This window comes from Castor canadensis, chromosome 7, assembly GCF_047511655.1.
Source record: "Castor canadensis chromosome 7, mCasCan1.hap1v2, whole genome shotgun sequence".
Lineage (NCBI taxonomy): Eukaryota > Metazoa > Chordata > Mammalia > Rodentia > Castoridae > Castor > Castor canadensis.
This window is the reverse complement of record NC_133392.1, coordinates 78,960,983-78,976,819: the sequence shown is the minus strand read 5'-3', so window position 1 is coordinate 78,976,819 and position 15,837 is coordinate 78,960,983. Positions and strand designations below refer to the sequence as shown.

The following is a 15,837-nucleotide window of genomic DNA, read 5'->3' as shown; positions in this document are numbered from 1 at the left end:
CCTCATCTGTAAATGAGAGCAATTAGAGCGCTGGTCAAAAGTGTTGCAAGGACCAAACAAGTTAGTGTTTGTAAGTGCTCAGAATTGTGCTTGTCACATAGCAATCATGTAAATGTCATGATCATTTTTGAACTAAGGGATAAGAATCAGGCAGACACGGGGAGGACCAGAAGGGGCGGGAAAAAGAGGAAAGGAATTCCTACGATCGTAGGGAAAGAGAGAAAATGGTAACTAACATTTCTATAATGGTCACCATGTGTCAAGCACAGCTCTGGGGCTTTACGTACTCATTTCACTGTAATAATTTTGTTTTTGAAGCACCATAATTACCCTTAGTTTACAGGTGAGGAAATTGAGTCACAGAAAGGTCAAACCTCTTATCTAGGGTCCCATGACTGATCAGTAACGGGAGCGTCTGGGGTCCTGAGGAGAACTTGGCTGTGAGCTGTCTGCCCTGCATGACAGCACCTACTCTGTCTAGCTCATTCGTTCCAATGCACACTCACAGAGCATTTACTAGTCATAGGTCCTGACCAGGTTGGGCCAAGCCATACAGAAGAATTAACAGAGAATTCCTTTTAAGAGTTCACAAACTTGTGACTCTGGTCACAAGTGGAGAAGGAAGAGGTCACCAGGAAGACAAGGGAGGGAAGAAATAGGCTTTCTAAAAAGGGCTGGCTGTACAAAGGCCTTGTGGCACCCACCTGATAGCTTCCCGAGTACTCAGGGGAATGTGGAAGTTTATAAAAAGTTTTAAAGGGTATGCTAAATAATTTCAATTCTATGAGCCAGTGAGACCCTCCAAAAACATTTAAGTTCCATTCCCAAAGATTCTGGTGTATAAATAGGATGGGGAGGGGTTCTAGGAATCTACAATTTTACATATGCCCCCAGAAGATTCTTACTGGAGGGTCTGTGGAGCCTGAATATTTTGGATCAGGAGGAACATATTAGATTCAGGTGTCACAGATCCCTGGACAGCCTGGTGGTCACAATGAAGGAACAGCAGACAGGGGTCAGAGGGTCCAGAAGGCCAGGGGGCAGAGCCTGAATCCAGGCACTGCCAGTGAGGCCATAGAGAACTAAAGTGAGTCTGAGGGTGTTTAAGGGACACAGTTGATGGCTTCTTGTGATGGGAAACCAGGAAAGAGGGAGAGGGAAGGGTCTACAATGGTCTGGCTTCAGGCTGGGCCAGTGGTGTCAGTCCTGGCAATTGTGTATAAAGGTTTCACCCACCACCAACCACTCAAGGTGCTGGGTGCAGGCCATCTTGCCTGCTGATGGTGACGCCTCCTCATCTGTCTCTGCAACTGGCCACCCTCTCCAGCACAGCCCTGGCATCCAGGCAGCCCCTGGAGGGGGTGGTCTCTGGGAAACAGGCCAGTCTGTTGCTGGAGATGACCAGGAAGTCACATGAGCAGAAAGTCCTGGGAAATCCAAAGGCTGGCTACTCATCTGTCTCCACCTGCAGGTTTACAGGGGCTGCTGTCTCCATATGTGAAGGAGCCTACTTTGTGGCTCAGCTGCTGGACATCTGCTTCAAGTAAGTAGCCTTAGGAAGTGGCCCCTGAACCACCACCCCCCACCCTGGCCTCCACCCACTGCCACAGCTACGGATGCCCTGCTCCTGAAGCCACCATGGATGAGTTCCTCTCCAGGGTTCCTCTCCAAGAAATCTTAGCCCAGAGATGGGCTCAGGTCCATGAAACTCAGTTGCCCTTTTTGCCCTAAATTCAGCCAAGAGAAATAACTGCCACATTCACTCAGGCCACTTCGCCCAGATTCCCCGACAAAAGTCAGCTTCCCCTCTCCCCGGAGACAGCAGTCACTGAACCTCAGTATCCACGCCATCCAGCAAGGAGTGAGCAGAAAGCTCAGCTTGGAGTGAGCACAGTTGTGTGTGAGAGCTTGTCTCAACCTCCTGCCCTACACAGGGACAAGTCAGGGGGTGTGAGCCTCTGACTATGGAGGCCCCACTGCTGCCAGCTATCATCAGTGTGGCCAAGGAGGTAGGCCTGAACTCAGATAGGCAGGTGCCCAGGTAGTCAACAAGACAGCCCGACCTAAAAATTAGCTTCCCATCACCTTGCAAGCCCACTGGCTACCTCCCAGGCTCCACAGCCTGTCACCATTTCCACTGAGTTCTACTACCAGGGGATCCTTTTTTTTTTTTTTTTTCATTTTTCTTTTATTATTCATATGTGCATACAAGGCTTGGTACATTTCTCCCCCCTGCCCCCGCCCCCTCCCTTACCACCCACTCCGCCCCCTCCCGCTCCCCCCCCTCAATACCCAGCAGAAACTATTTTGCCCTTATTTCTAATTTTGTTGTAGAGAGAGTATAAGCAATAATAGGAAGGAACAAGGGGTTTTGCTGGTTGAGATAAGGATAGCTATACAGGGCATTGACTCACATTGATTTCCTGGGCGTGGGTGTTACCTTCTAGGTTAATTCTTTTTGATCTAACCTTTTCCAGGGGATCCTTGAAACTTCAGTAGGCTGAAGGGAGGCCAGGGAAGGAAAGAACCTTGGAAGTATTTTAGTCTCAAGACTCACCCAACACACACAACAGATGACCACAAGGGGGCACCCGTGAGCCATGCCAGTCAAGGTCCTGTAGTTGGGGCTTCCCTGAGGTACTTTCTGCTCACCCTGGACTCCCTCCTCCAGGTGTCAGCCAGGGTCCCTGGCCCACAGAGCAAGGGAGAAGGCCCACTGGCTGGGCTGCTTCCAGAAGTTCCTGGCCTACATGTTGCTGTCGGTGGCCTGTTTCCTCCACCCTGTCCTGGTCTGGCATGTGACCATCCCAGGTAGGTATGCAGGAGGTAATGAAGGCATGCAGGCCCTGAGTAGGTGGGCTCTGAGCAGGTGGGGTTGAGTGCCTCTCTCTCAGAGCCCCCACCAGCCCTACCACCCTCTGACCTGGCATGGAGAAGCCTTCCGTCAGACATCCTCCATGCTGACTGAAGGCAGAAGCCCCAGGACTGTCCTCTCACTGACAGTGAGAGCTCAGTGTGCTGAGCTTTCCAAGGATATGACATAGTCACTTCTCTGCCCAAATCCTTCCGTATCTCTCTGGTGTCTTCCCATTCAAATATAAACTCCCCAGCCTGGTTTGGAAGGCATTCCTTTGCTGGACCCCACAGCAGCTTCACAGCCTCATCTTCTACTCCACAGGCCCCTGCTGGGAAACCCAGTTTCTGACCCCACTTCTCTGCCTCTGCCGATGACCTTCTCTGCTAGGATCATCCTCTTCCCTCCTACCTATAGACGCTGAGCTCCTTCTCAGGGCCCAAGGGATGGAAGCCAATCCCAGGGAGACTAAGGTGAAGGGCACAGGCCCTCATCCTTCCTGCCTCTTCTTTAGCACTTGCCTCTAGGGGCTGGGGCAGAGAAGTATCCAGCCCTGAGGAGATCACAACAAGCCCCATCCTTGCTCCTTGGAGAGGGAGATGGACACTCAGGAGGCTTTGGCTACCTTCTTGGCTTGCTCTGGTTGGGCTGGGCTCCTGGCAAGAGACCAGTGCCTAGCATTGTCCCAGGCTGAGTCAGAGGTGTCTCTCACCTAGGATAGCATGCTCTGTGGCAAGGGAGATAGGAAGAAGCTGAACAAGATGCCATTTTCCTGAGTTTACTATGTGAGGGCTAGGGAGACTCAAGTGCAGCTAGTCTCTCCATTTCAGTGGTGAGGACCACTATCCAAAACAGAGTTCCATCAAAGATATTTCACGTCTTGTCTCATCAAACTGTCCTGAGAGGGAGACTGAATGCAGTAACAACAGGAGCTAGGCAGGCAACAGCAGGGCTAACTGTCCACAAAAAGAGGTCTGGGGCATAGAGATCAAAGGAAGTTCTTGAAAGCCAGATGGAGCCCTTCTTTGGTACCCAAGAGGGGCTCAGCTTCTTGGTTAACAGTCAGGGGTCAGGACTGAAGTGGGTGTGTGGGGGCTGGAGCTACAGGGGGCCTAAGCCCTGCAACACAGTGGCCCTGTGCTACAATGGCCCTGTGGAGGAAAAGGCTTGCATTGCCTCTGGTTTTTCTCCATGACACACATGTCCAGCATCCTGACCTCCCAGGTCTCTTCCAGGATCCATGCTTATCATCACTGGCCTGGCCTATTTCCTACTAAGCAAGCGGAGGAAGAGCAAGGCTGCCCCCGAGGTGCTGGCCCCTCCAGAGCAGTACACAGACCCCTCTAGCAGCGCCGTGAGTACCACTGGCTCTGGGGACACTGAACAAACATATACCTTTCATGGTGCCCTCAAGGAGGGGCCCAGCTCCCTCCTCACCCATATGAAGAGCATTCTGAAGGGGACAAAGAAGCCCAGCGCCCTTCAGCCCCCAGATGCCCTGTTGGAGCTGACACTGGAGCCAGCTGACTCCCTGGCCAAGAAGAAGCAGGTACACTTTGAAGACAATGCAGTGAGAATCATCCCATCCCTTCCCGAAGGCCTGGATGACGAAGACAGTGAGCCAGAGGAGACCACCTCTGACACCACTCCCATCATCCCACCCCCGCTGGCCCCACTCCTCCTGTCCTCGCTCATGGGTGCTGACCAGTTCTGAGCAGCTCACCAAGGATCCACATAGATCAATGTCCCTTCCTGGAGCTTCCTGCTGTCCACAGGCCCTGCAGAGATCAGGGCCTTCACAGGTCAGCTCTTCAAGGGGGATCAGACATCCCCATGGTGTTGGGCCTTTGGAGCCATCAGGTGGCATAACGGGTCAGCAGTTCTGCAGAGAGCTACAGGAAGACACTTGGCATCTCCTTCCTGTCCATGGGGCAGGGGACTTGTGCCTTTCCCAAAGAGACCATGACTCCACACCACACAAAGCTGCCTCAGCTTCCAAAGGGAGAGAGGACGTGTGACCAGCCACAACCCGCTGGCTTCCCTTGCTCCTGACCCAGGGCCCATCCTTCGGCAAGGGCCCCCTAATCCATTTCCCTCTGATGTAACCTTCCAGCACCCGAGGCCCAGGGATGCCTTGGCAACTTGAGCGTCAACAAGGCAGGTATTGAATGGAGGTGGCTGTGAGTCCTGAGCAAGATTGCTCAGGCTGGGAAGGAGGAGAGGGGAAGCTGCAACCCCTCAGCTAGGAGCTGCAGGCAGTGTGCTGCATTCGCAGTATGCTCTGGACGTGGACTGAGCAGCAGGAGTCACTTACGGAGCTGGAGCTGCTCAGAGAAACACTGTCCCTCTGTGCTCAGTGCTGGGAAAGCCAATCTAGAGCAGCACTCTGTCTAGAACCATCATAGAAGCCTGCTTGCATTCCCCCCTACCCCCGCACACACATGTACACACACACCTGCACACACACACTCATGAGCTGCTCCAAAATTCCACAGAGATGACAAAATTTAAAACGCTATGACAGTCTTTAGACAGAGCTTTCAACACTCTTCAGCAGTGACTGCCTGGGCACACAGCATGCAAGGCTGGCTGGAGATCAGAACCAGGGCAGTATCCTGGGGAGTCACATAGCACAGACAAGTGGCTCTGCCACGCTTAGGTGCTAGCTAGTGGAATGGGTAGTAAATACATGCAAAATGAGAGGGAGGGTAGGAAGAGGAGGGAAGAAGAAAAGATAGGAGGATAGGGAGCGATAGGCAAGTTATCTGCCTCAGCTACAGCAGTTAACCCAGAATTGGAATCAGACATTTGAATCAGATGTTTCTAAGTAAAGGATTGTCAATGTGGATTTGACTTCTAACAAGTACACTAGATCTGTGACGAGCAGGCACTTTACTCCTCCTAGGCAAACCCAGTGCACAAGAACTGGGAAGAATGAAGTGTCCTCTGGCTTCCCAGTGTGAGAGACAAACACCAGGGCTCTTAGGAATGAGCCTAAGAGCACACACTTTACAGTCTAGTTCAGAAACATGTTCAGCAGGGGTGGAGTGCTCCATGCCTGTAATCCCAGCTACTCAGGATGCAGAGATCAAGAATCATAGTTCAAGACAAGACCCAGGCAAAAAACAAGACCCTATCTGAAAAATAAACTAAAAGCAAAAAGGGCTGAGGGTGTGGCATAAGTGATAGAGCACCCCTAGCAAGTATGAAACCTGGAGTTCAAACTCCAGTACTGCTGAGAAAGAAAGAGAGAAAAAAAAAAAAGGAAAGAAAGGAGGAAGGAAGATGTTCGTGGCTGCACAATTTTCAGCATCTCCTATGAAGACTTTTGTTGCTGTTGTTGTCGTTGTTTTGCACATACATGGAAATGGGCCAGTCAGAAGCCAACACAGCAGGTGTTCCAAATAAGCAGGGCTCTTACCGCAATGCCCAATTCTTCTCTCGGGTCCAACAGCAAATGGCTGACATACCCCAAAGCCTTGACAGTAGGAGCACTTGAACTGTTTCTTTGACTGCCATGAGTAGGGACCTCAGAATCTGACACCAGAGTCAGGAGAGAGTGAATAACATGGAATATGGGTGTAGGTAGGTCGGGATCATGCTCCATCCCTGATGAGACAAGGTCCCAGGAGGGCTCTGAACACAGAAAAAGCCTCAGTGTGGAGGAATCAAGGGTCTTGCTGGTGGATACATGTGAATGGGATGGCCACAGGCATTCCACAGCACAGGTATGATAGACCTCGGCCATCAGAGCAGCCCCATCCTGGGACCCTGAGGCAGTAGAGCTCATGAGCAGGCAGTGAGAAGTAAATGAGAAGATGTGATGTCAGAGCTGTTGGAGTCGTGTAATAAACACCTGCATAAAGCCAACGGATTGAGCACTGTGTTGGATGTGTGTTAGAGGTGAGGTGTGCTTTCTGGTGACTGTGGTCTGTTAGGGAGTCTGCAAGGTGTTCACTGTTAGAGAGCAATGATGATCTTAGCTAGATTGGCAGAATGAAGCTCTCAAACACCATTACCAAGGTTAGAAAAGCTGGAATAAAATCATTAATTATTAAACAGACCAGAAGCAGCACCCTGTCTGTGACCAGGTAAGAAACTAGCACCTTCCTCGTGAGTGGGTGAGCTCCACGTGTCTCCATTTGATTCACAGCCTTAGAGCTTACACTCACATCCTTATCCACCGAAATCCCTGTAAAGCAGGTAACAGTAATGACCTGAATCTCTGCTCAGAATCAGAAACCAGAAGGGCTGACCTTGTCATGACCCACCTCCCTCTCTTAGTAAAAACCAGAGGTGACCCTTTGTTGATGTGGAACAGAATGACTAAGAATAGAAAGCGGTTCGGGATCACTTAGTTGGCCACTAACACGCTTACGACTGACCTTGGCCAAGACCCTTAGCATCTCTGGTTCAGGTTCCTATATCAAGTGTGAATAAGACATGGAAGATGTTCATCAGACTGCAAATCACCACTCATGGTGAGGGTAGCCCGTTCGTATTGCTGTCGGATCCCATGACAAGGAAGCACAGAGGAAATACTACCTACCTTGACTTTATCTGGGGCCAGGCAGTGCAGGCCAAGGCTCCTTTCTCTACTCCAGTCTCTACACCTCGAGCCTAGGTGGGTACAGCTACCAATTCCAGAGCTTAGACAAAAGGCCCATAATCATGAGGAACTGGGCCCTCAGGTCCTCTGTCCCTGTCTCATATCAACTCCAGGTTGATAGGAGTTTTTGGTATTTGTATGGCTGGTTGGTTGGTTGGTTGGTTTTAGGTTTTCTTTTAACTGAGATAAAATTCATACACCATGAAATTCCCCAATTTAAAGTTTACAGTTAAGTGGTTTTTAGTGTATTTGTAATCTAAGTTTACCATAATCACTACAATTTAAGTTCACAACATTTTCATCACTCCCAAAAGAAACCCAAACTAGATTCCTTTAGCAGTCACTCTCCACCTCCCAGTTCTTGTCCCTGTAAACACCAATCTACTTTCTGACTTTATAAGCTCTGGACACTTCATGTAAATGGAACAATATAATAGCATATAACATGTCCTTTTCTTGAGTAACATCTATCTCTTTATTTCTAGTCTCTATTTGGTGAGATGTCCCCATACTTTCCTTTAATTCTTTAAACAGGTTTCATTAAGTTTTGTTGACATATTTATACTAGTTGCTGTGAAGTGTTTGTCAACTGTGTCCAACTTCTGGCCTCATCAAAAGCTGTGTCTCGGGCTCTGTTCATTACACGTACCACACTTTGTTGTCTCTTCCATAGCTGAAAAAAATTGGGAACAATTAGACACTTTGTATAATGTATGTAGCAACTCTGGAAACTTGTTCTCCATTCTTCCCTACCTGGTTTCTTATTGTTTGTTTATTCGTTTGTTACTGACTTGGCTAACTAATTCTGTGAAATCAATCCATTTTTTCCATTCTATTCAGCTTTCCTGTCCTGCTCAGACTTTTTTCCTTGTTTTTAATCTTTTATCATGGTTGCCTAGGAGTTTCCTCTGGACCTTCAGAAGTCATTTGTAGGTCAAATATTGTGATTAACCCTCTGGGACCAACTAGATACTTACTTTTTACCATTGCAGGAGTGCAGGGTGGTGAACAGGAAGGATTGGGGTCTTCTATCACACATCAAGGAGTTTATATTTGTCCCTATATTCAGCATGGACCAGTAGCTTGGGCATCTTTTCTCTAATGGCACCTACAAAGACATGACCTTGAACATATAATAGTTTATGACATACATCAAGGATGTGTGGAGTTTTATTTTACATGTTGCTTTCTAAGAGTTGCTCCTGATCCCATGTTTGGTCAGAGGGTGTGCTTAAGTCCCATGAACCCTTTGTTGACAGATCTACATGTAGATGAGGAATGCTTTCAGGCATACGCACACACCTGCCCTGATTGCTTCCCAATAGGTGCAGCCTACCCCTTGTGCATGGCCTTCCCAATCCCCAGAGTTGGCTAATCCCAGGAGGACTCTTCTTGGCTGCCTGAGTCTTGGTTCTCTATTAAATGTCTAGACGTCCTGCCTTTTGCTTATTGCCATCTGAACCATGGAGTTGTGAGCAGCCTTCCCATTGCTTTCCATCAAGAAATGCATTGCCTTTGATAATACGCTGATGCCTGGAAATCTCCACATCCTCTTTTATTTTACTTATTTGTGTTTGGTGGGACTGGGGTTTGAACTCAGGGCTTTGTGCTTGCTTCTACATCCTCTTCTAAATAAAGTCATTCCCCTCAGTCAGAGGTCCAAGCTCTTTATTCTCACCGTCTTCTTTATCCCTGAGCAAACCTTTTGCAGCACTGCACAGGAGTAGGGACAGTTACCTGCATCCCTGGAGTGACTCTTCTGCTCTGTGGATGGACATGGGAGGAAGTAGCCCCTGGTATTCTTGGGTTGCTCTTCCCAGTGTGGAACCTCTGCTCTAGGAGTGACGGGGCAACCAAGACTCCAGTATTTGAAACCTGTGGCATCTGTAGTAGAGCTTCCTTGGTGAGAGTCAGGACCCAGGAGGGGAAGAGAGCCTCAGTCATCTTGCTGTGCCTCCTGGGATAGAACTTCTGTAACACAGGGTCAGGGCCATGAAGAACACAGCATCTTGCTCCTCCCAGGGTGAGATTAGAGCCTAGATTAGGAGCTGGGACTGAGGAATCCCCATGTCCTTAACCACGGAGTTTCTGAAAGGTGGAGTTGAGAGGGGCTATGGGGGTTGGTTGTGGTTCAAATGCCATGGACTGTTCTTCACTATTCTTTCCTGGATTTCATAGGTTTCCTTGAATGAATGTTTCTCCATTTTCTGTGTGCCCTTAGGACAATTTCCAGGAATTTAAATGATTGATATTTATAATTTTCTCCAGTTAAATAGTTTGCTTGGAAAAAGGGTTCTCTAAGCTATTCTGAGTCCAGAAGAGCTGCTCCTAATTATTATTTTTTTGCCATGACTTTGAAAAAATACAGCACTTTAGAGAGCACTTTCACCACCAAGTGTAGGAGAACTTGGCTGGAGAGCTGTATCTGCTTTCGCCAGCTGTGTAGCCAGAGCCTATGTAACGCCTCTGGGCCTCCACTTCCCCATGTGTGAAGAGGGATAATAACAGTACTTCTCTCTGAGGATGGCTGATGATTAAAGGTGATGGTACAAGTGAAGTTCTCACAGGGTTCGTGGCCCTCAAATGCATCTTACTTGGATGGTAGGTACCTGCAGCTGCTCTGAGACCATTGGCTCCCTTCTTGACCAGCTCTGCTGGCACACAGCTGCCTCTGCAGGCTGCAAGTGACTCTCCCCAAGTTCCATCTGCTGCCACCAGCTCAGCCTGGAGCTGCATTTTGCCAATGGCATGTTCATCTGAGAAACTAAGTTGACCCTCTTTTCCTAGGGTCCCACCCCCCTCCTACTCCTCTATGATCTCTCAAAGGAAACACACCCTTTGGGATACCCAAATGGGAAATCCTCTCACCCCATGCCCTGTGTGTATATAATTTCAAGCTTTCTCTGAAAACTGGTCCAGTTGATCAGCTGTCATCTGCCCCTCAAAGCCCGAGCACAGCTGCTGGCCTTCTGGGGGACAGTCAGCTGTCTGGAGAAGGGAGGAAAAAGGGTGTGGAGATAATGAGAGATTGTCCCTGGTAGCTGGAATGGACCATTCCCATGGGACCCATCTGGCAAAATGTCTTGTCTTCATTCAGAAAAGAGGGAAGAACTAATTCATGACCTTTGCACAGGAGACACAAAGAACTTGAGCAGCTGAGTTTCGATAAATTGAGATGTTATGCCCTGGGTTTCACATCATGACCAGGGAGAAACAGCTGCATAGAAAGAAGATGACATGCTGAAAAGCAGGAGGGCAGGAGTGTGGTTCCCCTTGGCTCCTCTGAGATTCAAGGCCTTGTCCCATTTCCCAAAACATAACCTGAGAGATGAAGCCATCTGTAAAGATCCCACCAGCTGTGCACAGGAACAGGAGTATTTGCCCAGACTGCAAAGCCAGCCCAAAAAACACACAGCACGGATATTGAGATGCCGCGTGAGTGTTCACAGCACAAGCTTCTGTTAGGACAGCAACTAGGCAGTGAGGAGCAACGCAACGCGGAATATGCTGGGGCAGGTATGGAAGTTATCCCAGGGAATGCTTACCACTTCACGGATTGATAGGGAAGTTCCTGTGTGCCTCAAATCAAAGTGCTCTTCAACAGGCAGATGAGTGAGGTGAATGGGCCTTGCCTCTCATGACTCATTTGTCCCTAAATAGCTGCTTCTGTGTTTGGTTGCACACAGTCCAGAGGGTGAGGGTGCCACCCACCCACTACCACTTCAGTTTTCAGCTTCCAGGAAACCAGTGAGATATTTTCAGGCCTTGAGTCTTGGTTCTGCTTTCCATAGTGGAGCATTTCCCTTCTTTTAAGCTAGCAGCACCAGTATAAACTTAGAGGACAGAAGGCTATGTACAAGAGTTGATTTAACTCAGCAAACACTTAAGTACACACTGTGTGTACCAGGAACCATGCAAGATGCTGGGTGAAGGGATGAGTCCAGCATGCTATCCTACGTGTGGCTCATGTAAGGCAGGTAGGTGCTACAATGAGATTGCACACTGTGTGCCATGCCAGCAGTGGTTAATTCAGGCAGAGGGAAATTAAGAAAGGAAATGCTGGGTTGAGCTTCAAAAGCAGGATTCTTATCAGGCATATCATTTTCTGTCTTGGTTATATTCATCAGTCTGAAGCAGCAGATGTTTTTTCCATACAAAACAAAGAAATTTTTGTGCAGTAGAAAGAGCATAAGGCAAACCAAGGACGATAGAGGCTTGAGTGTGTTTAATGCCTTGACTCCATCTGCTCTGACCCTCCAATGCCTGGGATCTCTAGAGAGGTCCCAGCCATACCCAATCTTCCTAAAGTCCTTTGTTTCTGACCCCAGAGCTCACTAACTAAACTCCCCCAATCCCCAGCATCCAGGTGGGGCCTTTCAGGCCTAAAACTCCAGTGTTCTTCATTTCACCATGAACATTTTCAGTTCCCATTTTGCTGGCTTGGGTGGTTCACTGTGCCCTAGTCACAGTGCCTCTCTCTAGCAGGGTATCTCCCTGTCACCTGGAACCTCACTCTTCATGCATGGTGCTCTAAAGAACTGCATTTCTGGACTTTCTCTCCTCAGCCTGTTCCCTTCTCTCTCCTTACCCTCTATTCATTCATCATAGTCTGGGTCCCAGTGAAGTTGTCCTCTGCTAGGCTTCTTCCCAGGGAGCAATGACCACTTGCTTCAGGTAGAGCCTCAAGTTTCACTGCTGATCTCCCTTCCTCCTGTTGGCCAGCTGTGTGCTACACCCAGTGGGTCCATCCTTGGCAGGGCACCTATACCCTCATTCTAGCCAACATGAGTGAAGAAAAACTTCTGACAAAGGTTTCCTCAGTACTAATAGGAAGCCTGCTGCAAGACACTCCTCCTCCTCTTCCTGCAAAAGTGGGCATATCTGTGGAAAATGTGGGAGCCATTAGGATGAAGATGGCTGAAAGAAAAGACAGGAGGAACTTGGGTCCTTCGAGGTGACTTTGAGACACTGAACAAATAACCCTGAGGCTGCCTGTGTCTGAGCTTCACATTGTGAAGTTAATAAAGTCCCCTTTGTTTGGGTTGTTTTATTCTTCACAGCAGAAAGCACCCAAACCCACAGGACAGCTTGTGTGTTCCCCTTCAGCAAGCTTGGCAGGGAAGACAGGTCTGACATGGCCACAAACTCTTCCTTATACAAGTGGACCAAACCAGGCCCTCTGCTTGCTTTTGTAAATAAAGTTTTATCCAAACACAGCCACACCTACTCATTTATATATTGTCTATAGCTACTTTTGCTTGAGAAGTTAAAAGAGATATGATGTGACCTGAAAAAAAAAAAAAGGAAAATAGTTACTATCTGGCCCTTCACAGAAAATATTTGCCAATACCTAATGTAGACTCATTGGGCCAAGTGGAAGTGGAAGTTGTCAGAAATTACCACATAGTCACATTAAAATGTGAAATCCCAAGGAAAAAAAGACAAGTTTCATCCCATGGAGCCTCAGGAAGCCCTGTGAATAGGCCACACTCTGTCCCAGAGTCTGTCCTCCCAGGGACATGAGAGTATATGAGTGATGGTCACACTAAGCAGCTACTGTCCATGATGGTTAATTTCAGGGAGCAACTTCGCTAGCTGTGGTGCTCAGCTGTTTGATCCAACACCAGCCTACATGTTGCTGTAAAGGCACGTTTTAAGTGAGATTAACATATAAACCAGTAGACTGAGAATAATGAAGATTGTCCTTCATAACCTGAGTGGGCCTCTCCCTCCCGGTAAAGATCTTCAGGGGCGAGCCTGAGGTTTTCTGAAAAAGAAGAAATTCTGCCTCAAGACTGAAACACAGCAACCCTGCCCGAGTTCCCTGCTCACCAGCCTGCATATTTCAGACCCAGTGCTGTAGCATCTACTCTTCTCTGAACCTCTGGCCTGCTGGGGCCTGCCCAACAGACTCCACTCACAACTCACAATTGCAGGAGCCCCTTCGTTTCCTAAAACCACTGCCTGTCTATCTGTCTGTCTGTCTCAGTCATCATTCAGAATCCACACAGATTGGTCCCAGGACACTTCTGGGACGCTGCTCTAGGCCTTTATATAAAATGGCAGAGTGTTTGCGTATAACCCGTGCACATCCTCCTGTATACTTCAAACCACTCCTACATTACTTAGAATATCTAAATCAATGTAAATGCTATGAGAACAGTTGTTATGCTGTACAAGAAAAAAGTCTGGACATGTTCAGGACAGACACAGTTCCTTTCTGAATACTTTCTAGTCACATTTGGTTGAACCCATGGATGAGGAAAAGCCACAGATACAGAGCACTGGCCATAGACATTTCCAATCATAATTCTTTGGAAAATCCTGATTAATATACTGGTCATTCTTCATCTATCCCAGCTGTAGTACTGACTGCTTGTTCGTTTTACTGAGAGAGTTTCTGAGATGAAAAGCCAGATGATCCCAAACGGAAACAAAACTTAAAAATTAGCAATTCTATGACTCTGTCCTTCCCTGAAAACACAGGCCCTTAGTTCATGGTTACAAAGACTGGGGCGCCAGCTTGGGGAAGAGCAGCCCTCATCAGGGCGAGGTCAACTGAACTAAAACATCTTTTAAACATAGGGCTCACAGGTCAAGCCCTGGCTGGCTGTGGGCCAGCCGGACCCCTCCTCTGTGGGGAATGTTTTGCATTCCTTGGAAGCCAAAGCTGCATACTTGGAAGAAGATAGAGGGACCAGCTTCCATCCAGGACAAGGAGCAGCCACACACATTCTCTAGCTGGCTGGTTTTCCCACAGTGCCCCGAGGATGGTCTGTTTTGAAAGACACCCAGAGCTGGACAGACGGCCCTTGTTTCTGCAAATGTTCTATGCTCTCTCAAGGTTCCTTGTCATTTCCATCTGGGAGGTCTGCACTTCCTCTGGCTGCTTTACATCCTGGCTGGAGGGAAGGTCTTGCTCACGTCCTAGTTCCCCGTCTTACATCCATGTCACTGCTCCCAAGCACAACCCACTCTGTGGAGGACCGTCCTTTCTGAAGACATTCCCCTGTGACAGGCATGTCCTTCTCTTGGTCCTCTTGCCCTCATACTGCTTTGTGCCTTACTCTCTGACTCCATCAGCAAACGGTCTGATTGTCTTGAGTATTGAGCAACATGGAGACACTTTCTGATATTACTAACATTTCATTTATACTGAGAAATGCACTATGCTAGGAGTCTTGCATTGCCTTCTTATTCCATGGATGTCATCAACTCATGGCCATTACAATGTCGGTCAGATTTCCAGCAGCCCCACATACCTGTGCTGTCCAAAGTCCATGTGAAGGTGGAAGAGGGGATGAAGTGTGGGTGTGTGATGAGGTGACACAGGCCTGGGGGATGCCTAAGAGGCAGGGGAAGCTTCAGGAACAGGAGACATGCCTTCCCTAGTTGCCAATTTTTACTGTTGGATGAACACCCCGTTCCCCCACATTTTCCATTTCCAGTAGAAGAAAGATGATGAGGAGAAGGGAAAAGAAAGAGGCATGGACTCATCCACAAACCAACCTGCTGTGCTGTCTACCTGTGGGTTTTCAGCCATCCTTGTCCTCACACATGTTTTTGGAGACGTGGGTTACACCACTGTACCCTTTTCTCAGAGACCAAATGGAGAATGGCTTGAGCCAAGCAGTTATTTCTCCCCAAAAGGAAGTCTCAGCAGCAATTTTTAGCTATCTTACCTTTTCAAGCAAGCTTCCTCACTCCTAGGAAACCCGTGTCTAGCACTTATTAGTTCTGCAGGATGGATACAAAAACCTTCCAAAGCATTCACCACAAAGGCAAAGTAATACATCATGCACGTGTGCGCTCACACACACACTGAATGAGAAGGCTCTTAGGCGGCACACGCCATGGAAATTTATGTCCACTTGGGGAATATATTATCATTTCCTGCCTGCCTCTGGTACAGGTTCTTTATATTAACCCAGTTACTATTCATATGCCAACAAATGGAGTTGATGAAAACCATTTGGCAGGAAAGGAGAGGAGATATGCAGATTGTGGGGGAAGTCACCTAAAATCTAAGGGCAAATCCTCGCAAAGCCTCTGTATGCTCAGAGTGTCCAGTGGGGTGACCTCCTTACTCAAGGGTTACACCCAAGCAAACAGTCCAAGAGGATCTGTGAGTGGACACTTTCAGCCAACTGAGAACAATCATCCAGTGGCTTTCTAAGTCTGTACATTTGGAACCTTGCTAACTTTTTGAAAAATTGTGCAAAAAATGTCATGTTGAGAAATTGCTGAAAGTCTAACATTGGAGCTGGTGGAGGGAAAGAATCATACAAAACCATCCATAGAAGGCCCTAGGAAATCAATTACTAATTTAAATGCAAATTCCCACCTAATGTTTTAAGGAAAAGCTTTAAAAATG

At 48.1% G+C, this 15,837-nt stretch overlaps 1 protein-coding gene and 1 long non-coding RNA gene across 5 annotated transcripts in view; one reads left to right on the top strand and one right to left on the bottom strand.

Moving 5' to 3' along the window:
• The window catches only part of Tmem72 (transmembrane protein 72), a 28,105-nt gene extending 18,992 nt beyond the window's left edge, over positions 1-9,113 (top strand). The window contains exons 3-5 of the mRNA XM_020181537.2: positions 1,472-1,543; positions 2,672-2,811; positions 4,090-9,113. Of these exons, the coding sequence (XP_020037126.1) occupies positions 1,472-1,543; positions 2,672-2,811; positions 4,090-4,568 (691 nt within the window). The 3' untranslated portion in view covers positions 4,569-9,113. The remainder of the gene's footprint in view (positions 1-1,471; positions 1,544-2,671; positions 2,812-4,089) is intronic.
• On the bottom strand, positions 7,998-15,645 carry LOC141424837 (uncharacterized). Of its 4 annotated transcripts, XR_012449793.1 has the most exons (4): positions 11,009-12,040; positions 9,201-9,434; positions 8,441-8,571; positions 7,998-8,136 (listed from the first exon to the last, which is right to left on the bottom strand). It is a non-coding gene; the product is annotated as an uncharacterized lncRNA (long non-coding RNA). The 4 variants fall into 4 exon arrangements; XR_012449795.1 differs by lacking the exons at positions 9,201-9,434; positions 11,009-12,040 and adding an exon at positions 12,052-15,645; XR_012449794.1 differs by lacking the exon at positions 9,201-9,434.
• Positions 15,646-15,837: the final 192 nt, after the last annotated feature.